The 24,245-nt window shown below is 36.3% G+C and overlaps 1 protein-coding gene across 1 annotated transcript in view; it reads right to left on the bottom strand.

Moving 5' to 3' along the window:
• The window catches only part of IQCM (IQ motif containing M), a 410,973-nt gene that overhangs the window by 180,207 nt on the left and 206,521 nt on the right, over nucleotides 1–24,245 (bottom strand). Inside the window, exon 10 of the mRNA XM_049770870.1 lies at nucleotides 7,927–8,061. Coding sequence (XP_049626827.1) covers nucleotides 7,927–8,061 — 135 coding nt within the window. The remainder of the gene's footprint in view (nucleotides 1–7,926; nucleotides 8,062–24,245) is intronic.

Genomic DNA, 24,245 nt, shown 5'->3' with positions numbered 1-24,245 from the left:
AATATCTAAAAATATTGCAAGACCTAGAAGAGTCACTAAAATATAATTTAAATTATATTTGAAATCTTACAATATAACTCTAATGTTACTCTAATAATATTTATACAACACATAAAAGGGGGTTGTAAAGTAAAAAAGAAAAGGAATATGAGTCACATATAAAAAATAGTAAGTGAAAGACATAAATTCAAGCAAGACATGTAACAAAAAAACCCAAATCTAATTAAATGTACAAAATTTTAGATTTGATAATCTCATACATATAATACAGTGATGTCTAGTCAGTACAGAAAATATGCTTTGATCATTAGTGATTAGGGAAGTACAATTTAAAAGCATACAATAGTGTTTAAGGCATTATTGTTTGAAACTCAAGCATGTAAAAACTCAGATGTCTATCACTAAAGACAGAGTAAAAAGTGATATCTATCCCCACATAATATTAACCAGCAAATAAATGTTAATATAAATGATGCTATGGTATAGTAATGGTGTACATCAAAGAAATAATATTAATAATATTGTAAACATGCTATATAAACTATAATGATAATTTAATAAAAAAGTAAATAATTTAAAAATAGGAGTAAAATACTATGCTGAAAGATGAGACAATAAGAATGAACATCAAAAATATGTTTTATTAGAGATGCAAATATAATAAACACTATCCTACTTACATTATATATTTAAATAATCTCTAGAAAATATACAGAGATGAAAATATTAGTATTACTATAAAAGGAAAAACTGACAGTAATTGAGTCAAGGACATTTTTCTGGTTATAAAAATCTCTTGAAACATGATGTTGACAGTCATTCAATAATTTATTAAAAGTCACTTAGCTGCACACTTATAACTGGTGTATGTATACATGTGTTGATTATACTTCAACACAATATTTAATTTTTTCTATGTCACCTGCCTGGATTGCTTAATAAGTGAATAAGTTATCCAATAAGTCAACTGAATATCTCAGACATTATGAATTTTATAGTGTCCTCAAAAAAACTTCTATGCTTTGGTCAAATGGGGTAACATGGGTAGAATCATAATCCAGAAGAGCTTGTGACCTTATAAAAGATGAAGAGGCATTAGTAGAAAGCACATAGTGAACATAGTAAGAGGTTGGCCATGGGCAAGTCAATGACAAGGGGTTGAAATCAATCAAGTCTTAATGTTTGAAATTCAGCTTTCAGAATTGTGAGAAAATAAATTTCTGTTAAAATCAGATACAAATCCAAAGATATTGAGTTCAATTCAATATCCAAAACCAGAAAACTTGTTCCACTTGGAATGGCTGAGAATGCTGCCTCCTTGTATCTTTGTTAAAGGATGAGGGTAAAAAATTGAATTACAAATCTCTAGAAAGTGACTCAGGGGATGAGTCCCTACTGAATATATTGCTCACCATGGTGGCCACAGTCTATTCTGCTTCCTAACATATATGTATTCATGTCCTCCTTTCTCACTAAACTGCTTCTTGTGACTACATGGAGAAATTGGTTTATTGGGGACATGAGTCCACCATATTCTCAACTTACTTGTCCTAAATAAACCTAATTTTCTCACATCTACTTTTGTCTCTTGAATATTGGTCTTCAAGGTGTCAAACCAAAACAACTTTGGTCACGAAACCATTCTGTGTTATTTTTTCAGGAATGAGCATAGGAACATCCAAGTTGACAGGTGATAAAACATATAAAGTAGATACTCCACAGACTATGTTTCTACACAAATGAACACCATCCTTTTTGAGTCCAATTTCAAAACATAGAATTAAAGTTTGATGGATAGATGCTAGGGAAAAAAACTCCTTAGAAAGAACAGTGATTTCATAGACCAAAATTTATACCAACAGCATAAATATATGGTATAAATATATGGTGTGATCACAGCTTTATTATATTAAAAAGAAGACATATTGCTAAACTCTTTTCTATACTGCAACTGATGACACTAGAAAATACTTATAAAGAACTGATTACCTGTAATAATTTATCCCTAGTCACCTATGTCATGTTATTATGGATCATTAAATGCTCAATATTTGTCATTTCCTTCTTTTCTTTTATATGCCTACATTCTTTGACTATTAGAATTGGCTATTAGATTAGATTAACATGCCCTATATCTACAATTCTCTGCTGTTTTAACATCCTCTTTAATCCCTTTTATACATAATTAAAATGTTAGAAAATTGCTTCTATATGAAAAATATTTTATACCAGGAAATGGGAACTAAATGGGAAAATAATTACATTCTTCCCATTTAGTGTCGGGAAGTCATATCGTGATAAAATTGCACTGTCTGCTTATGGAAGACAAAGCTACACCCACGAAGAGTTGTGTTCTTATGGTTTTCCCTTAGCCAGCTGGTTGCAACTCATATCTGCTAGGTCTGGAATAACAGTTTCCTTAAATACACAGTCTATGTCAGCTTATATAAGCCCCATGCTTATTTTAAGCATTTTATTTTATTATTATTTATTATAAATTACTATTTATATTATAATATATTATAATTATATACAATTTTATATAATTATATATAAAATCATTATATATTATACTTATATAATATAACTATATTATATTATAAATTATTTATTATAAATAATTATTTACTATTATTTTAAGATTTTTGCTCAAGGCTTCCTAATGAAATGCATTGTTGAGTTTAATCAATTGTAAAAATAAACTAAATTTTCTATTCACATGCTGGGGTAATACTAAGAAACTTTCAAAGATTAAACCTCTAAAAGTTTGGCAGATGTGAGTATAGAATGTAAAGACATACGATATATCCATGTCACCTACTTTCAGTACATTATTATATTGCCACTAATCCCCTTCATTTCATTTATGAAAATGAATAACAAATATTTCCTCATATTTTCATGTTCTTTATTTTCTAGTATTAAGCTATACATGCAGTATGAAGCTACTTTCTCCCAAAGGATTTTTAAATAAAAATCATATCTTCAGTTAGTGTTTTTGTTATCATAGTGATAAGAATGAAAAGTTTATTTTAAAAAATATCCAGATTCATACAGAGATTTAGGAATCTGACCCACTTGGTGTCATATTCTTCGGAAGCAAATCAATTACATAAGATAATTTTATGTAATTAATTTTAGGTAATTACATAAGGTATTCTTTAGGTAAACAGTCAATTGGATGGAAAAATGGGTATGTTGCATATCTGGAACTATTATTCACAATCAAAGTGTGAGTATGATTGAGTATAACTGATAATCTAAAATGCATTAAACTAGATATTCTTGAAAATTGAATACATATAGTTAAAGCAAATATAAAACTGTAATGTTAGTTTCATTTTCAATATTTTCCTATTTTTTTGTTTTGTTTTGGTTTTGGTTTTTTGGGCCACAGGCATTACTCCTGGCTCTGTGCTCAGAAATCGCTGCTGACTCGGCGGACCATATGGGATGCCAGAGAATGAGTCCAGATCCATTGTGGGTCCACCGCATGCAAGGCAAACGCCCTACCACTGTGCTGCCACTCCAGCCCCTATTTTTTCATTTTTATATTATGTTAAAATATCTCCACTTACAAAGATTAGCTTCATTCCTTATGAATCGGCAAAATTTTAAATGATGAAACAACATTATTCAACAGGAATTTAATTATGTTAGTATGTTTTCTCTCTTTAAAGAAAATCCTGCTAATTTTAGGCATCATGATAAAAACAATATACTCTTATTCAAGTTTATATTTTGGATCTTTTAGAGCTTAAGTGCAATAAGAAATTTAATAATTAAATCATTTACAATATATTGATAATATTGCAGCACATTACGCTAGTCTGTGAAAGATCAATAATATGAAATAGTTGTCAAGAATGCTTTAATCACCTAATTATGTTCTCATAATATTGATTTTTAAAGTGTCTCCACGGAATACAATAGAAAAAGTAATGAAGTCACTATGAAGAGACCAGGGATAAAGTTACAGCTTTATTGATAATCTTAGAAAATAACCTTCCTCACAGGTACATGACAAGGTAATGTCTCTTACCTTAAAATGAGCACAAATGAGTGTGACACTTACCTAGCACACAGATAACTATGACAATAAAAATAATCAAAGTGCAGATTTACCAAAAGATTTCTAAAAATTAGTTACTTAACAATTAAGTTCAATGTGTAAATACTTCAAAATTATTAGAAGGATGGCATGGACTTAAGTATTATCTATAAATAACTGAACTGTTTCTGAAAATTATCTGCCTTTTATAGTAAGAAAATAAAATAAAGCAGATTTGTCCAAATGCATATAATGATGATGGAACCATGAATCATATTCAGTAAAAACCAATCCTAATGCTATGGTCCAAATCTAAGTATATTTTATAATCCAAATAATCAACAGAGGAAAATATGCTAATGAAAATCATGACTTAGAAAAATTATATTTGCTCTCCTTCTTGGGAGCCGGGAGTCTAGCAGGAGGGGGTTTGGCAGGCTCCCGCCATGCCGGAGGCCTTCCTAACCAGGCCTAGTGGGGGTGCAGGACTTGGGTAACCACAGCACTCCTCTACCACCTTGCTCCAGATCTCCAGGACTTCCCCAGGCCACATGCCTGGGCAAGCCTGTGAGTTGGGCCCCTTGGTGGAGCTCGAAGGTATCCTAGGCTTTCCCCCATTATCCATCCAACTTCTTAGGGAGGGTTTGGGTGGGGCCCTGAACTTCTGGCCTCCCAGCTTCTTGAAGGATCTCTCCTTCTTGGGAGCCGGGAGTCTAGCAGGAGGGGGTTTGGCAGGCTCCCACCATGCCAGAGGCCTTCCTAACCAGGCCTAGTGGGGGTGCGGGACTTGGGTAACCCCAGCACCCCTCTGTCATCTTGCTCCAGATCTCCAGGGCTTCCCCAGCCACATGCCTGGGCAAGCCGGTGAGTTGGGCCCCTTGGTGGAGCTCGAAGGTATCCTAGGCTTTCCCCCATTATCCATCCAGCTCCTTAGGGAGGGTTTGGGTGGGGCCCTGAACTTCTGGCCTCCCAGCTTCTTGAAGTTACTGGTAATCTCTGTCCAGTCTATATTTTCAAAATCGCGCGGGGGCTATTGCCCCCGCATGCAGAAGAAACATTAATAGTACTCACTATCATTGAATTATGTTTTTATATATGCAGAATGTCCAGTTTGTACTCTGCCCTTTTGCATACCCCTTCATAAGATCATATTTCTCTTTAACTTCCTTAACTCCTATCATCATTACTCCTCATTTACCCTTTCTAACTTAAGTACTGTAGAGTTCTAAGTCACAGATCAAAGTGGTGCCCTGGAGTTAACACCCATCCAACTATTTTAAAAGGCATAAAAAGAACACTTATGTCTCTTCATCATTTTATGGGTGTTTTCTTTGATGGCTATAACTTTTGCTGAATATTTTCTTATACAGTGATGATCCCCCCCCCATGTTTTTTATCTTCTCTTTGTGAACTGCTCAATATGAAATTTGGTGTGAAAGAATCCCTCAGTTTAATGCTTATGTTTGAACCAAGTCATGGGTATTGATGGAAATGTTCTTACGCCCCATATATCTGATAGCACCACGTGGCTTTATTTCTTGTTTGCTTAGGCACACTAAAATGGGAAAATACTATACATACCAATAAGTTCTTATCTAATAGAGATGGGAACACACAAATCTTGTAGTGCAATGAGACCTTACACCCTGAACATTGACATAAAGACCTGGTACAGGCCTCAGAGGAATGGGCATTCTCCATTCACCCCTGATCTAGAGAAGACATCTACAAAACATCCAAGGTTGTATATAACATCACCTGGAGGCATTGGAACACCCTACAGCTGCTCTGACATCGATCTTCTCAAAAGAGACTTCTCTTAACACTGAGAAGACGTAACAAGAACAATGACCTGCTTACTGGACAGGGCTTGCTGTATTGCCCCTTAATGGTGAGGTTTGTCTATAACATCACCTGGAAGCAATCCTCTACCACGGAAGACCCTACCACTGCTCTGACATCGACCTGCTCAAAAGAGACTTCCTTTAACACAGAGAAGACTTAACAACAACGACCTGCTTACAGGACAGGGCTTCCTGCATTGCCCTTTCATGGTGAGGTGAAACGAGAAGATGCTCCACATCATGACTTCAATGTAGGATATGCAGATTCCAGGATCTTTAATACAGAAACATGATACCAACAACAGAGACTGTGTGAAAAGTGTGTTGGCACTACAGATAATGTCTTGGATTGGAGGATAACTTGCCTGAAGCCTAGAGTTGGTCTTATGCCAGGAAACTTAAGGGGTAGGATCTCTTTGTATTTAGGCCAAGGTTATTCCTTTCCATGCCTCTCATATTTTGGTGGGCCTATGCAAATAACAATTGCCACTCTAACACCGTTTTTACTGTGCTCCTTTGACTCTAATCCTTAAAATGCACCCACTTAAAATTTGAGGTTAAATGCACCCACTTAAAATTTGAGGTTAACTTAAGCTAATATGCATGTACATGGAAATGTAAAAAATACTATGCCTCTAATGTTTAAGGAGTTACATAAGTTTTATGGCTTTATATTGCCTTGTGTGTTAAGAAATATTATAATGTGCTACAATCTGGGGACTTGAGGGACAAAGTAATTGTACCTGGATTCTGTTTTATTTATCTTAACGTTCTTTGGCTGAAAGTTCAAAGTTAAGATATCAGCAAGGGGACTTCTGAGAATTATGTTATGGCTGATTGTTCTTCCACTGTAACTTTACCTTGTCCTCTTTCTTTGCATCTTTTGTTCTCATAATTAAAAATAAAAAAAAATTAAAAAAAAAAGAAAAATTATATTTCAAATAGCTAATACTACTTGGTAAAAGGCTCTAAAAGGCATACTTGATTGCATTTTGCCACTTTTTAACTTTAATTTTTAATAAAAATGATAATTAAATATATGATAGTACATATAACATATGTACTACATATACTACATATATGTATATGTACATATAGAATATGTACAGATATAGTATATCTGTATTTTAAATTACATCAAAATCATAAAAAAGGTAACAAATTCATTACTTGAAAATGTAATATCATTGTTTTACAAAGAGTAGGAATTTAATAGCATTTTATAGAAATTTAATAGTGCTATATTAAAATAATTTTTAAATATACACAAAATCATTCTAATTTTCATAAAAACAGCATATTGTCTGAAAAAAAACCATGATGTTTTCTTGGCAGTCTTTTTATTTCTAGTGGCCATATTTTCTATAACAAATATTAAGTGTCTCTTTATTAGAGTTATGAAACAAACAACTAGTCACTTTCTTTAAATTACATGTGCCTCTTTCCTCTATTGAAATTGGTTTTGAAATGTTGTATTTTGTTTTCTTCATTATTTTTTCAAATTTAAAATTGGGGTCTATAATACATCATCCCTAATTCTGGGTACAAATCATGGCAGAAGAACAGGCATAAAAGCATTAAAAAGTGTCTTAAGAAATTACAGAAGCTATTGAGATGGTCCATTTTTGGTATATTTTTGGTATATCCATTTAGTATATAAAAGAGGGAAAAATACTGGTAGGTTCCATTTATATTATTAAATATTCTCATATAATACTATACTTATAAAACTTCTTAATTTTAAAATTATTTAGTTTATAATACTTTAACATTTAGATTTATGTTCTTTCATGCCAAAACGAACACTCCATGAGAAAGCTAACTTCCATTCCATGAACATCTTTCAACTGGTTTTGTATATTTCTTTATTAGTATATATTAAGAACTATGCTTTTAAAAACACATATGGAGGAATTAAATTCAGATAGTTTTATAAAGTAACAAAAAGTAAAATAATAATTAAAGAAACCATTGAGGTAGAAATTTAAAAAGAGACAGGAAAGAAAGGGAAACTAATGAAAAATTACTTACCCTTGTGGACCACGTGCCAAACGGAATTAATATTCTGCAAGGTTGGGAAATGGCCACATTCATTAAAGAATTTAGGGAGTTCACTTTTATCTAATCCTTGCCAATCTTGTTTCTTAGCAAATATTGTTTCATAGTCTAAAAGAAAAATTATTTTCTTTATAATTAATATATCATGTCAAAATCTCAGTTTCATCTGTACCTGAAGAAACTTTGAGTCTAATTTGATATTTTTAGGACTGACCAGTCACAAGCTTCCATAATTAGACAATATCATGTCAATATCCTGGAGGTGTTTAGGAGAAAGCAGGCAGGGGGTGTCCTCCCTACCTAAATCATAAATTTAAAAGGAGAATACAGCATCGGTTCTAGTCTGCATAATGGCAGATTCCTCTATATGAATGCTCACATTGTACCTAAAGATATAGCTTTAATGTTAGTCATTCTGGGCTGCCAACTTCAATTAATCCAGTCCACTGTTTGTTTATTTTTTATACTTTATTATAAAAATAATAACTATTTTTGTCATACTTTAAATTTTTTACAGCTATGCTCAATGTAACTGCTTAAATTGGAAATCCCGCATCAAATTATTTTATTTCCTAACTGGAATTCAGTCTACCTTTTGTCCCCTGACCTCATGTGTTCTATGCCATAACTCAAGATGCACTGTTACTTTGTCAGTTACTAGAGATAAATACTCACTTAGACCATTCCTCACCTCTCTCCTATATCTGGCATGGGAACAAAGTTGGAGAATACACAAGAGAATGGGACACTTCAATCTTCTAAGTGTTATCTCTCACCAACAGTTCACTTTTTTAATTTATAAATGTGCTGCCGCTCTTTACACTCAAGGGATGGGTGAGCTCCATCGAACTGACTGGTAATGAGTAGCTACTGAATGATCATTCTTTCTAGCATGTACAGGATGTGTTTCAGTCCAGGCAAAGCTCTGAAATATGGTTTCCTAAGGACAAAGGATTTTCTAACAGAGGTTAATGTACTGCTTTGGTACAAACACATGTTTTTAAGTTTCTACTGAGTCAGTTGAAGGGATTAAACAGGAATTCAAGAAATGTTTAGTCATTATCTAAAGACAAGTAGTTAATACAGATCTCTAAACATGGTAGTAAAATAAACATAAGTGCTTAACTGGTAAAAGTATGACCTTTGTGTCTTTCAGAAAAATATCATGGGAGCATTTGCTTTTAGTATACCATTCATCTCTTCTAGTCCACTTAATCAGATGCTTAAGTACCAGCATCTGCAACTGCATTTTGCCTCAGGGCTCCCCTCTGGCTGCAAACAAATTCTGACTACCTTTACAGCAAGTCAGAGGTACCAGAGAATTGAGCCCATCATACAGTGGCTCAATCTGACAGAGAAAGGGGTGGATAAGATTCAGCACTAGAAACAAATTGTTTATATTATTCCCTAGAGCAGTATTTCTCAATTATCTAACCATGTCCCCTTGCAACCTTGTTTCTTCTTGTGCCCTCCTATCCAACAGGTCCCCATTTATTAATTTTTGCCTCTCTCCCCTGGGAATATACTGGGGATCCAATGAGTCCCATATGATTCCCAAATAAGAAATGTTATCCTAAGGGTAACATAGAATAGGGTGCTTGCACATACCCTACCCTGGTTAGATCCCTGGCACCATATGGTCCCTTAACCCATCCAGAAATGATCCCTGAGTCAACAATTGCCCCTGAGTACTGCTAGGTGTGCCCTTGCTTCTCCAAAATGAAAAAGGCAAGAGATGCCTTCCCAGAGTATTAAGTGTCTACATAGTAAGTGCTTGATTATTCACATTATTTTGACCTCTAGCCCTTTCCTATCTCATGTATCCATTCTTCTATCAGTTTTTGTAGAGTCAACACCCAAATACTTTAGTTGAACCGCAATTATTGTTCCAGAGCCTGATTCTTGAGAAACCCAAACTAACACAAGAGAATATCACTTCATACTTTTATATTTACAGAAATATTTCTCCTTGAAATGCAAGTATACATTTTCCTTGAATATATCAGTTTGTATGTTTCTCACTAGATCACAATGATGCACACAATTACATTACCATGCAATGTGATTTCAGAATACCCCAAAAAAACTGTCAACTAGTTACACTTCACTTAGTTAACTGAGATTTAAGACTGCATATTGCCTGAGAAATAGGACTGGTTCATTATGCCTGCCCCCCAAATACAAAATGTATGTAGTAATGCTTTCACATAGATTCTCTAACATGCATGCAGTTTGGGGTTCAGAGGATAGAGGGACATGAGAAAGGGCCAATTCCTGAACTAGGAATGAGATAAAAAGGCACAAGACTAATGAAATTCCCAGACTTGAAAGTGAATGGTTGCATAGGATTTTTTTTAAATATCTGTGGGCAAAGAAAGGGGTTATGGGATGCATGCTGGAACAGGGGTGGAGGGAGGACAACATTGGTGGTGGGAATGCCCCTGTTTCAATGTCATTATGTACCTAAAATACTACTATGAATGATTTGTAATCCACTTTAGTCAAAATAAAAATTGTTATTAAAAATTTGTGGTTTCTATACTTTGAGGATTATAAACCTAGATATGTTTTTTTGTTTTATTTTTGAATTACACCAAATATGCTCAGAATTTGTTGCTGGCTCTGTGTTTAGGCCTAACTCCTGAGTGCTCAGAGGATCTTATGGAGTGCTAGGCTGGGACCAAACCTGGGTAAGCCATGTGCAAGGTAAGCAGTCTATTATACTATCACTCCAATACCTCTGGTATTTTATTATTCATATGTTACTCTTGTGGTTGTCTCAATGTACCTCAAGATTCTCCAGTTTTTGGTTCAACTTCTTTTTATATATATATTTTATTTAAACACCTTGATTACATACATGATTGTGTTTGGGTTTCAGTCATGTAAAGAACACCACCCATCACCAGTACAACATTCCCATCACCAATGTCCCAAATCTCCCTCCTCCCCACCCAACCCCCGCCTGTACTCTAGACAGGCTTTCTATTTCCCTCATACATTCTCATTATTAGGATAGTTCAAAATGTAGTTATTTCTCTAACTAAACTCATCCATGTCCGTGGTAAGCTTCATGAGGTGAGCTGTAACTTCCAGCTCTTTTCTCTTTTGTGTCTGAAAATTATTATTGCAAGAATGTCTTGAAACAGCACTCTCCAAGCAAGTGAAAGCAGAGATTAACAGATGGGAATATATTAAGCTGAGAAGCTTCTGCACCTCAAAGGAAATAGTGCCCAGGATACAAGAGCCACCACTAAGTGGGAGAAACTGTACACCTAATACCCATCTGATAAGGGGCTAATATTTAAATTATTGAAGGCACTGACAGAACTTTACAAGAAAAAAACATCTAATCCCATCAAAACATGGGGAGAAAAATGGACAGACACTTTGACAAAGAAGAAATACAGATGGTTCAACTTCTGATATCTTTGATTCTGTTCTCTTTGATTTGCAGTTTTCAAGATTCTAGTAATATATTTTATGGCTCAGTATTCCTTAATCAGACTTCAACCTACTAGTAAACCCATCAATGACATTCTTCATTTATATTGAAGTATTTTATGTCCATCATTTCTTTGTTTTTGCATGAAAAGATTTTATTCTTAAAGCCCAAACACAATTCAAACAAATTCTCTTACACAGTTCACCAAAAATAATGACTCAGAAAGCAAAAGTAACTTGAAACATTGTACAAAGAATACTAAATAAGTAGGTAAGTAGTACTCATGCTCTTTAGTGATATGCAATCATTAGACATAATATAAACCCCTCACTATTTATGTGCAGGTCATCTTTCATTCTCTGGGAGCGCAAAATTCCATTTTCAATTCAAGAAGAAAAGATGAACTTCTATGTACATATTTCAACTATAGAATAAACTATCTGAAACAATATCCACAAAGAATTAAAAAAACGGACAATAGCTCCTTTAAGAATTTGTAAATTAAAACAAACAAAAACAATTTGGAAATTTCTTGGAGAACTGATCCACACATTTGATTTGGTGGAAGGTGGTTTCTTTGAAAGGGAAGGGCACCTGCATCCCCGAGGAAGGGAAATGGGTACACTATTTATGGTTATGATGGTAGGAGTTATACACGTGAGAAGCCATTACTAACAATGTTACAAACCACAAAACAACAATTAAAATTAATTAAAACGTTGCTATCAAATCTGAGTAGTGAGCAATGAGTTCTTAAATGTCTACACATGAGCAGCAAATTATGGAAACAACACAATGAAAGCATAATACATACGGAACACAAACAGCTATTTGGAATATGCTATTGCTAAAATGTTACATAGTTTTTGGAGAAGTATCGCAGACACTAAATTTTCAGTTCTGGATACAGTGACCTACTGTGCAGTCACAATATTCAAAGACCAAAAAGTGATAGTACTTTAAGATGATGTCATTGGTCTTTTAGAAATTAATATATTATTTTTTAAATTATAAATATATAAATATTTTATATTATATAAATCTACCAGAAGACATTTTTTTATGAAGTAATTTTATTTCCCCTCTAAGTCTTTTGATAAGGTCATACACCTTCAGGGCAATTTCCCGGTCGATATCCATATACTTGACCATGATGTCCACATCAGAGTTACCCCAGGGATGTCATGTTACCTGAAGCTGTGAGCAAGAGGGCCGACGTTCTCAGAAGAATTTTGTTTCAGAAAGAGGATCGCTTCATTCACTGACCAGGTTGAAGGATCAGAGGAGGTTGGCTTCAAAAGGCCCTGGTGACTTCCAACCCAGGAGCCTGCATTGGAGGTGAGGGTGGAGAAGACACCTGTGCAAACTTATTGGTGGGGCTTCTTCAGTTGCAGTGAAGTGGGCTGAGCCATCAGGTCTGGATGATGATGGGTCGAAGGCTGCTTCATGGGGGGCAGCACAATTTTAGCAGAAGCTGCTGGAATTTGAGCAGACTTGAGATGGCCAGACTTTCCTGTGCAGAGAAAGGAAGGCTTGCAAGAGGTGCTTGGCAATGCTAAGGCCGCATCAGGGTTGACTGGGATCTCCCTGTGAGATCTTGAGATCTTCTGAAGCTGGAGGGGTGCCATCTGTTTCTGGGGGGAACCCCTGGTGCAAGCAAATCACCCGAAGTTGGCCATTGGAGTAACCAGGACGACGGTTTCTCCTTTGTGCCTGGCGGCTGTTCTGGCTCCTTCTAGTATAGACTCGGTAGGGGAAGCCAAAGAACTTGAAATCTGCCCACACCGATGCCATCTGGACACGCTTAATTTTGGAAACTTTGGCACGAAGGAAGGCAGACTTCTTTGTCAGGGTCTTAATGGAATCAGAGATCTCGCAGAAAAGAAGAAAGACATCTCTCAAATTTAACCTGGTTTTTTTAACTTGTTTTCCCAAGGAGCCTGCTGATTTTGTATTTCCCAGATGACTTAAGGGAGAAGATTCCGACTCAGAGGCACCAAGCGGGCCAGTGCCATCTCCAGCTCCATCATCGGTGCTTGGTTTTCTGAGCACATGACGTTCACCGAAGCCAGGACCCTTGGCCATCTTCTCCTTGGCTCGGGCTAGGGGTAACGGTCACTTGCACTTCTGGACCAGATGGATGAAGTTGGAATTTGCCCAAGATGGACCCGTGAAACTTGGTCCTTCTACTGGTCCTCCTTGGTGCCCAAGACCTTTGTACCGGCCTCATAGCCTGAGATTATTAATCAGGGTTTTAAATGAATTAATTCATTCATGATTGGGTTCAGAAGTACAATGTTTCCCTTTTTAAAAAATATTTCTTGTGTCGCCTTCATTGCTCAATATTTTTTTTATTTTTTCATTTATCATTATATATATAATATTTTATTTAAACACCTTGATTACAAACATGATTGTGGTTGGGTTTCTGTCATGTAAAGAACACCACCCATCACCAGGGCAACATTTTCATCACCAATGTCCCAATTCTCCCTCCTGGCCACCCCACCCCTGCCTGTACTCTACACAGGCTTTCTATTTCCCTCATACATTCTCATTGTTAGGATAGTTCAAAATGTAGTTATTTCTCTAACTAAGCTCATCGCTTTTTGTGGTGAGCTTCATGAGGTGAGCTATAACTTCCAGCCCTTCTCTCTTTTGTGTCTGAAAATTATTATTGCAAGAATGTCTTTCATTTTTCTTAAAACCCATAGATGAGTGAGACCATTCTGCATCTTTCTCTCTCTCTGACTTATTTCACTCAGCATAATAGATTCCATGTAAATCCATGTATAGGAAATGTCATGACTTCATATCTTCTGACGGCTGCATAATATTCTATTGTGTATATGTAGCATAAATTCTTTAGCCATTCTTCTGTTGTGGGGCATCTTGCTTGTTTCCAGAGTCTTGCTATAGTAAATAGTGCTGCAATGAATATAGGAGTAAAGAAGGGATTTTTGTATTGTATTTTTGTGTTCCGAGGATATATTCCTAGTAGTGGTATAGCTGGATCATATGGGAGCTCAATTTCCAGTGTTTGGAGGAATCTCCATATCATTTTCCATAAAGGTTGGACTAGATGGCATTCCCACCAGCAGTGGATGAGAGTTTCTTTCTCTCCACATTCCCGCGAACACTGCTTGTTCTCATTCTTTGTGATGTGTGCCAATCTCTGTGGTGTGAAATGGCACCTCATAGTTGTTTTGATTTGCATCTCCCTGATAATTAGTTATGTGGAGCATTTTTTCATGTGCCTTTTGGCCATTTGTATTTCTTCTTTATCAAATTGTCCATTTTTTTCTCCCCATTTCTTGATGGAATTAGATGTGTTTTTCTTGTAAAGTTCTGTCAGTGCCTTCAATAATTTAAATATTAGCCCCTTATCAGATGGGTATTAGGTGTATAGTTCCTCCCACTTAGTGGTGGCTATTGTATCCTGGGCACTATTTCTTTTGAGGTGCAGAAGCTTCTCAGCTTAATATATTCCCATTTGTTAATCCCTGCTTCCAGTTGTGTGGAGAGTGCCGTTTCCTCCTTAAAGATGACTTTAGTCTCAAAGCCAACGAGTGTTTTGCCTACATGTTGTCCTATATACCTTATGGAATCAGGTCTGATATCAAGATGTTTAATCCATTAGGATTTTACATTAATACATGATGTTATCTGGGGGTTTAAATTTTTTGCGAGTGGTTAGCCAGTTGTGCCAAGACCACTTGTTGAAGAGGCTTTCTTTGCTCCATTTAGGATTTCTTGCTCCTTTATCAAAAATTAGGTGATTGTCTGGGGAACATTCTCTGAGTATTCAAGCCTATTCCACTGATCTGTGGGTCTGTCTTTATTCCAATACCATGCTGTTTTGATAACTATTGCTTTGTAATTCAGTTTAAAATTGGGGAAATTTATGACTCCCATATTCTGTTTCCCAATTATTGCTTTAGCTATTAGAGGGTGTTCCAAATGAATTTCAACAGTGTTTGATCCACTTCTTTGAAGAATGTTATGGGTACCTTTAGAGGGATTGCATTAAATCTGTACAATGCTTTGAGGAGTATTGCCAATTTAATGATGTTAATTCTGCCAATTCATGAGCAGGGTATGTGCTTCCATTTCCACGTGTCCTCTCTTATTTCCTGGAGTAGGGCTTTATAATTTTATTTGTATAGGTGCTTCACATCTTTAGTCAAGTTGACTCCAGATATTTCAGTTTGTGTGGTGCTAATGTGAATGGGTTTTTTTTTTAATGTCCATTTTTTCCCTGTTATTATTGGTACATAAAAAGACCATTGATTTTTGTGTGTTAATTTTGCAGCCTGCCACCTTGCTATATGAGTTTATTGTTTCTAGAAGTTTTTTGGTAGTCTTTAGGGTTTTCTGAGTATCATGCCATCTGAAAACAGTGAGAGCTTGACTTCCTCCTTTCCTTTTTTTTAAACTAATGAGTTTTTATTAAAAATGCAAAGTTACTAATTTTTTTTAATTATGAGAACAAAGATGCAAAGAAAGAGGACAAGGTAAAGTTACAGTGGAAGGACAATCACCCATAACATAATTCTCAGAAGAAGTCCCCTTGCTGATATCTTAACTTTGAACTTTCAGCCAAAGAACATTAAGATAAATAAAACAGAATCCATGTACAATTACTCTGTTCCTCAATACCCCAGATTGTAACACATTATAATATTTAACAGCACACAAGGCAATCTAAAGCCATAAAACTTACATAACTCCTTGAACATTAGAGTCATAGTATTTTTTACATTTCCATGTACATGCATATTAGCTTAAGTTAACCTCAAATTTTAAGTGGTCTTTTTTTAAGAATTAGAGTCAAAGGAGCACAGTAAAAACGGTGTTAGAGTGGCAATTGTTGTTTGCATAGGCCCACCAAAATATGAGGGGCATGGAAAGGAATAACCTTGGCCTAAATACAAAGAGACCCGACCCCTGAAGTTTCCTGGCATAAGACCAACTCTAGGCTCCAGCAAGCTAGATCGTCCAATTCAAGACATTGTCTGTAGTGCCAACACACTTTTATTTTTCACATAGTCTCTGTTGTTGGTATCATGTTTCTGTATTAAAGATCCTGGAATCTGCATATCCTACATTGAAGTCAGATGTGGTGTGTCCTCTCATTTCACCTCACAATTAAAGGGCAGTGCAGGGATCCCTGTCCTGTAAGCAGGTCGTTGTTGTTGTTGTTAAGTCTTCTCAGTGTTAAGGGAAGTCTCTTTTGAGCAGGTCGATGTCTGAGCAGTGGTAGGGTCTTCCGTGGTAGAGGATTGCCTCCAGGTGATGTTATAGACAAACATGGATGTTTTGTGGATGGCTTCCCTGGTTCAGGGGTGAATGGAAAATGCCCTTTCTTCTGAGGCCTGTGCCAGGTCATTATGTCAATGTTCAGGGTGTAATGTCCCTTTGCACTACAAGATTTATGTATTCCAATCTCTAGTATATAGGATCCTATTTGTATGTATAGTATTTTCCCATTTTAATGTGCCTATGCAAAAAAGGAGCAATGCCACATGGTGTTATTGGCAATATGGGGGCCATAAGAACTAGTCCAACAATTCCCATGACATGGTTCAATCATAAGCATTAAACTGGGGGACTCTTTTACCAAAATTCCTTGTTGAACAGTTCATAAAGAGAAGATAAAAGTGTTTAAAATCGTCACTGTATAAGAGAATATTTAGTAAGACTTATAGCTGTCAGAGAAAAAACACAAAATATTCAAAAGAAATATGTGTCCATTTTTCCTGAATACTACTCAATCTCCAACATGTGCCAGATCTAATAAGAGATCCTGACAATGAGGAACATGGGAACAAATGGACATAAGAACAGGTTATCCTACCTTACCAACTAATGATAAACCAAATTGGAAGACTTACCACACTATGGGCTGTGCAAAAGCCAAGAACGTGATCTACAGGTGACTGGCTGATAGAACCAAGACCAGGCAGTATGTATTCTGGGACCAACAGGAAAGCCCTATTCTAGGGTCTGGTCTACGTCCTACATAACAAGCATGACCTCCAACGTCAGAGTCCTGACTGAGGCAATTGCAACTTCTGGAATCATAATGAAAGATGATATCCCAGACTCCATCCGAGCTTCAGCCAAGACCACTAACCACAGAAGACAAATTAAAATGACATCGAGGAAACAGAACTTCTAAAATCACAAAGAAAGTCGTCATCATAAGTTCCACTCCTTGACCTGTGCATAAACTGAGACCCCCTAGATTTAGAGGTCTGTCTTTATCATCCAGATCGGAGCAGAAATCTTCCATACAGCACAAAAACACCAAGGGGAGAGTAAATGAACGTGAAAGGAGTCTATAGATAATCCCATGACAACATATTCCAAGGGTAGGGAAACCCTGTATCTCTTAGGCCAAGGGGATTCCCATTTCAGATGGCCCCAACATTTACTATGCCTATGCGGGGGTGGGGGGAGAGACAAAAAACACTAAATAATCCTTTTTTTTTTAATTTTTATTTTTTATTTTTTATCTAGTTTTGATCGAATTCTTTGTTTTGGAGTAAATATTGAAGTAGTTGTCCATTTTTTAATTATATATTTACTTTTTCTTTCTTCTTTTCTCTTCTTCCTCCTTGCACCTTGTCATATTTCCTATCTCAAGACCATGGCAACTATGTGGTGCATATTTTTATGGCTGCAGTGCTTACTGAATATCTTATTTGATTCCTCTTTTTGAACTGCTGTGGCGTTTCACCTTCTTTTCCCCATCGTCTGTCAAACCAAGAACGAGAGCCTCTAGAATGACTCCGCTCATAGTCGGTCATAGTCGATTTTTACCCCATTATATTACCTTTCTCTTCCTCAAACAAATCCACATAACTTGATCTTTCTAGTCCCGCCTCCCAACTAGAGGGTGCAAAAATGGAGGCACCAAGACCAAACAGTTATAATCCCACTAAGTAATTAACTAGACACAGAGGGGACCATGCATTCTAGCAGCCCCTGGGGGGAAGAGTGGAGGATATGGGAGGCAGGATGGGAGCGGTTGTGGGAGGACAATTTGGTGGTGGAAATTCCCCTGATTCAATGTAAATATGTACCTGGAATATTACTGTGAACGATATGTAAGCCACTACAATTAAAATAAAAATTATGTTAAAAAAAAGAAGCATAACCATTCCAATAATGGTCTTGGACTGTGAATGGTGTAGTGGATGAAAGGACACAAAATCCTGCCTAAAACAATGACCATTAGTCCTTTGTTAAAATAATTATGACATGATTTTTTAAATACATATCTTGCAATTATAAAATAAAAAAAAGAAATACGTGTCTATTTTATGTCTTTTGAAACAGTTTGGGGTTGTTACACACAATGCATGGCTTTCGTCTGGGATTATGATTGTGCAGTACTGAAGTTAAAAAGAGTAATGTGGGTAAGTGATGTTTGGGAGTGGTGAGAGAGTTAATGAGTAAAAATGAGCTTTTTAGGGGTGTGGGAAAGGGCATATTACAAAATGGACATTCTGGATATGCAAAACATAACATAAGGATAGGAATACTCTTAATACATGCAGTTCACGCGGTTTTCATATGTAGACTGGTCAGAAATTGACAGTGACAAACTTAGTGCAATCGAGCAAATCTCAGCACAACCCAAGTTAGGACCCACCATTTCTGGCTTCCTGGGCTGGAATCCCAGAAGGCCTGGAGGCCAGGGGCAGAAGAGGGGAAGGCTGGGGGCCTATGAAGGCTCCCAACACACCCATGTTAGGGGAAGGCCTTCCACATGGGGTCTCCCCAAACCCCATGCTGGCTAGATCTACCCTTCAGCTCAAGAGAGCGACTTCTTCCTTTCCTATCTGGATTCCCTTGATATTTTTTCTTGCCTAATCGCTATAGCAAGTACTTCCAGTGCTATGTTGAATAGGAGTGGTGAGAGAGGACAGACTTGTCTTGTGCCAGAGTTTAGAGGAAAAGCTTTTAGTTTATTTTCATTGAGGATAATATTTGCCATTGGCTTATGGTAGATGGCCTTAACTATATTGAGAAAGGTTCCTTTCATTCCCATTTTGCTGAGAGTTTTGATCAGAATGGGTGTTGGACCTTATCAAATGCTTTCTCTGTGTCTATTAATATGATCATGTGATTTTTATTGTTCTTGTTGTTGATGTTGTGTATTATGTTGATAGATGTATGGATGTTAAACCATCCTTGCATTCCTGGAATGAAACCTACTTGATCATAGTAGATGATCTTCTCAATGAGGCATTGAATCCTATTTGCCAGGATTTTGTGGAGTATCTTTGCATATGTGTTCATCAAGGATATTGGTCTGTAATTTTCTCCAAGAAACCAGCATCTCTGTCTGGTTTTGGTATCAAGGTGATGTTGGCTTCATAAAAGCTATTTGGAAGTGTTCCTGTTTTGTTTTTTTTTTATTTCATGATATGATTTCTTGCCAGGATTGGTAGTAGTTCTTCTTGAAAGGTTTGAAAGAATTGATTAGTGAATCCATCTGGGCCTGGGCTTTTGTTTTTGGGCAGACATTTGATTACTGTTTTAATTTCTTCAATAGTGATGGGGGTGTTTAGATATGCTACATCCTTTTTATTCAACCATGGAAGGTTATAAGAGTCCAACAATTCATCCATTTCTTCCAGGTTGTCATTTTTAGTGGCATAGTAGTTTCTGATTACCCTTTGAATTTCTGCAATATTGGTAGTTATCTCCCCCTTTTCATTTCTTATACTAGTTATCAAGTTTCTCTCTTTCTTTGTTAGTCTTGCCAATGATCTATCAATCTTGTTTATTTTTTTGAAGAACCAACTTCTGCTTTCGTTGATCTTTCGAATTGTTTTTTGGGTTTCCACTTCGTTGATTTCTGCTCTCAGCTTTGTTATATTCTTCTGTCTCCCTATTTTTGGTTTCTTTTGTTGAGTACTTTCTAATTCTATGAGCTGTGTCATTAAGGTATTCAGATAAGCCCCTACTTCCTTCCTTATATTTGCCTGCAAAGCCATAAATTTTCCTCTCAGGAACATTTTTGCTGTGTCCCATAGGTTCTGATAGTTTGTGTCTTTATTGTCATTTGTTTCTAGGAAAGTTATTATTTCATCTTTGATTTAATCTCAGACTCACTGGTTGTTCAGTAGTAGGCTTTTAACTTCCAGGTTTTAAAGTTTTTCTTCTGTGTTCCTTTGGATTTCACATATAATTTCAGAGCCATGTGGTCAGCAAAGGTAGCCTGCAAAATTTCTATCCTCTTGATATTTTGGAGGTATGCTTTATGTGCCAGCATGTAATCTATATTGGATAATGACCCATGTACATTGGAGAAGAATCTGTGTCCAGGTTTCTGGGGGTGGAGTGTCCTATATATACTACTAGGCCTCTTTCTTCCATTTATCTTTTCAGATCTAGTATATTTCTGTTGGGTTTCAGTCTGGTTGACTTATCAAGTGTTGACAAAGCCATGTTGAGGTCTCCCACAATTATTGTGTTGTTATTGATATTATTTTTCAGATTTGTCAACAATTGTATTAAATATTTTGCTGATCCCTCATTGGTGCATATATGTTTAGGAGAGTGATTTCTTCCTGCTGTACATATCCCTTGATTAATACAAAATGTCCATTTTTGTCCCTTACAACTTTTCTGAGTATAAAGTTTGCATCATCTGATATTAGTATGGCCACTCCAGCTTTTTTATGGGTGTTGTTTGCTTGGATGATTTTCCTCCAGCCTTCTATTTTGAGTTTATGTTTGTTCTGACTATTCAGGTGTGTTTCTTTTAGGCAGCAGAAGGTTGGATTGAGTGTTTGGATCCATTTAGCCACTCTGTGTCTCTTAATGGGTGCATTTAGTACATTGACATTGAGAGAAAGAATTGTCATGGGATTTAGTGCCATTTTTGTGTCGAAGTTTGATGTGTCTGTTGGTCAGTCTTGTCTTAAAGTAGATCTTTCAGTTTTTCTTTTAAGGCTGGTTTTGAGTCTGTAAAGTTTCTTAGCTGTTGTTTATCTGTGAAGACATGTATACTTCCTTCAAACCTGAAAGTGAGTTTTGCTGGGTGCAGTATTCTAGGAGAAACATTTATTTCATTGAGTTTTGTCACTATGTCCCACCACTGTCTTCTAGCCTTGAGTGTTTCTTATGACAGGTCTGTTGTAAATCTCAAGAATGCTCCCTTGAATGTAATTTCCCTTTTTGATCTTGCTGCTTTCAGTATTCTGTCTCTATCTGTGGGATTTGTAATTGTGACTAGGATGTGTCTCGGGGTGTTTTTCCTGGGGTCTCTTTTAGTTGGTACTCTTCAGGCATGCAGAATTTGGTTGCATGTATTCTTTAGCTCTGGTAGTTTCTCTTTAATGATGTTCTTGACCATTGATTCTTCCTGGAGATTTTCTTCCTGGGTCTCTGGTACTCCAATGATTCTTAAGTTGTTTCTGTTGAGTTTATCAAAGACTTCTAATTTCATCTGTTCACATTCTTTGAGTAATTTTTCCATTGTCTGATCATTTGCTTTAAGGCTTTTTTCCAATCTCTTCTGCTGTATGGAGTTGTTATGCATCACGTCTTCCAGCTCACTAATTCTATCCTCAGCAGCTGTTACCCTGCTGGAGAGCTTATCCATTTTGTCCTTCAATTTGTCTCTTGAGTTTTTCAGACTTGTTATTTGACCTGTTATTTCAGTTTGGAGTTTTCTGATTTCTATTTTCATATTCTCTTGATTCTTATTAGTGTCCTGTTTTATACTTTCTTTGAGTTCTGTGAACTCATATTTCTTCTCTAAACTCCATATCTGAGAGACTATCTAGATGGTTGGCCATTTTTGGGTCATCAGAATTGCCATCTTCATTTTCATTGCCTGTTGTTGACCTGCGTTGTTTCCCTGTTGTCACATTTGCATTGTGGGTTTTTCTACATGTTGTGGTGGTATTCATTGGCAAGTCCTCTAGTAGTAATGCTGAAGAAAACCAATCTCAGGCTGCTGGGAACAGCAAGGCCCAAGATGACCACTGCTTGCCTCTGACACTCAGCAGAAATCAGCAGGAATCAGTCTGTGGACGGCTTGATTTACCTCTGAAGCTGCAAGTCCACCAGCAGGAACGCTGAAGAAAGCTAATCTCAGGCCACTGGGAACAGCAAGGCCCAAGATGACCACCGACCACCTCTGACACCCAGCAGAAACCATCAGGAATTAGTATGTGGACTGCTTGACTCACTTCTGAAGCATGTAAGTCCATTGGAAGGAATGCTAAAGAAATCCAATCTCAGGCCATTGAGAATAGCAAGGCCCAAAATGACTGCCAAGCACCTCTGACACCGAACAGAAACCAGCAGGAGTCAGTCAGTGGACCACTTGACTCACCTCTAAAGCAGGCAAGACCGCCAGCAGGAACACTGAAGAAATTCAATCTCAGGCTGCTGGGAACAGCAAGGCCCAAGATCCCATCATTTCTTATATCTGTTCTTCAGATTTACAGTGCTTTTCCTTTATCCATTGGATATTCTATTTTTTCTACTTTATGCATAGGACCCTTAGCATATGAATCGTAATTGTCTTTAATTTTTAGTCTAACCATTCTAATATTCCTGCTATGTCTGATTAGATATTTGTTGTCTCTTCAAGTTATGTTTTTGTATATTATATTATTTTTTCCTTGGTAGGTAGCCAAATGTGGTAAAGTGACACATTATAAATAATCTTTTAGTAATATTGTGGTAAGGAGTTGTTAGCTCAGGGAAGTCTCTTAGCCTATGATTATCTCTCTGATTTTTAGTTAGCTACTGTCTTGTTTCCACTTCACCCTACCAATGCTTCTAATCCTTTTTGTGAGACAAATTTGCTAGAAAGAATTGTGTTGGATATTTTTCTCTGCTAACAGTTTAATTTTTAATCAATAAATTGGAACATTTATCCTAATCTCAAACAATATCAAATTCGTTGCATATTACACACACACACACACACACACACACACACACACACACACATGCGATGAATTGAAAATTAGGATCTAAATTGGGAAAATGATCCTGGGATAGAAAAAGGAGTAAAAAGCAAAATATAACAAATATGTGTTGTTTACCTGCTCAAAAACATTTACAATAATATTGTCTGAATTCTGTGGTTTATAGTAACGTTGAGGATAGTTTCTAAAGCACATAATTCCAACACCAGACTCATCATCATTATACCTCCCTTCCTCCTGCAAATGCCACAAATCCCTTGAGTTTCAACTCCCATCCCATCAACTCAGTTGTGTGGATCAGTTCTATCATTATGCCACCAGTGGCCTTTTGTTGCTATGTTTCTATGTATCTTTAAGTCATACATCCTGTGTATTTTTATCTCATAAAAGAGATCATTGTCTATCTATTTCTTCTCTTTGGACTGACTTCATTCAATGTAATATTATCAAGTTCTATCTATTCAACACCTTTTTAATATGTTAATTAGTCTGTCAAGTAGACTACTTAACTCATCTTTATGGATATATAATATTCCTTAATGACATAACCTTTTTCCTAGTGGATGCAGCTATGGAATTACCATACCTGGTACTTAGCCCTAATACAACAAACTTAACAAAAGTAGAAGAAATAGGTGCTCTCTCAGAAGAGCTTTTAATTTTAACTTTTAATTTTTTAATTAACTTACTGTGATTTACCAAGATTTTGGGGGGATTTAATATTCCAACTCTATATCCACCAATAGTGTTAGTGTTCACCAACTTCCAAAGGCCCAAGATTTTCTCCCATTCCCCATCTCACCTTGTCAGCAAGTCAAATCTTAGGAATGGAAAGGTTGAAGTTATAGAAGCATATGTATCCCTCCAAAACAAATAGCTAT

The sequence above is a fragment of the Suncus etruscus genome, chromosome 3 (genome assembly GCF_024139225.1).
Source record: "Suncus etruscus isolate mSunEtr1 chromosome 3, mSunEtr1.pri.cur, whole genome shotgun sequence".
Lineage (NCBI taxonomy): Eukaryota > Metazoa > Chordata > Mammalia > Eulipotyphla > Soricidae > Suncus > Suncus etruscus.
This window is presented reverse-complemented; position numbering and strand designations above follow the sequence as displayed.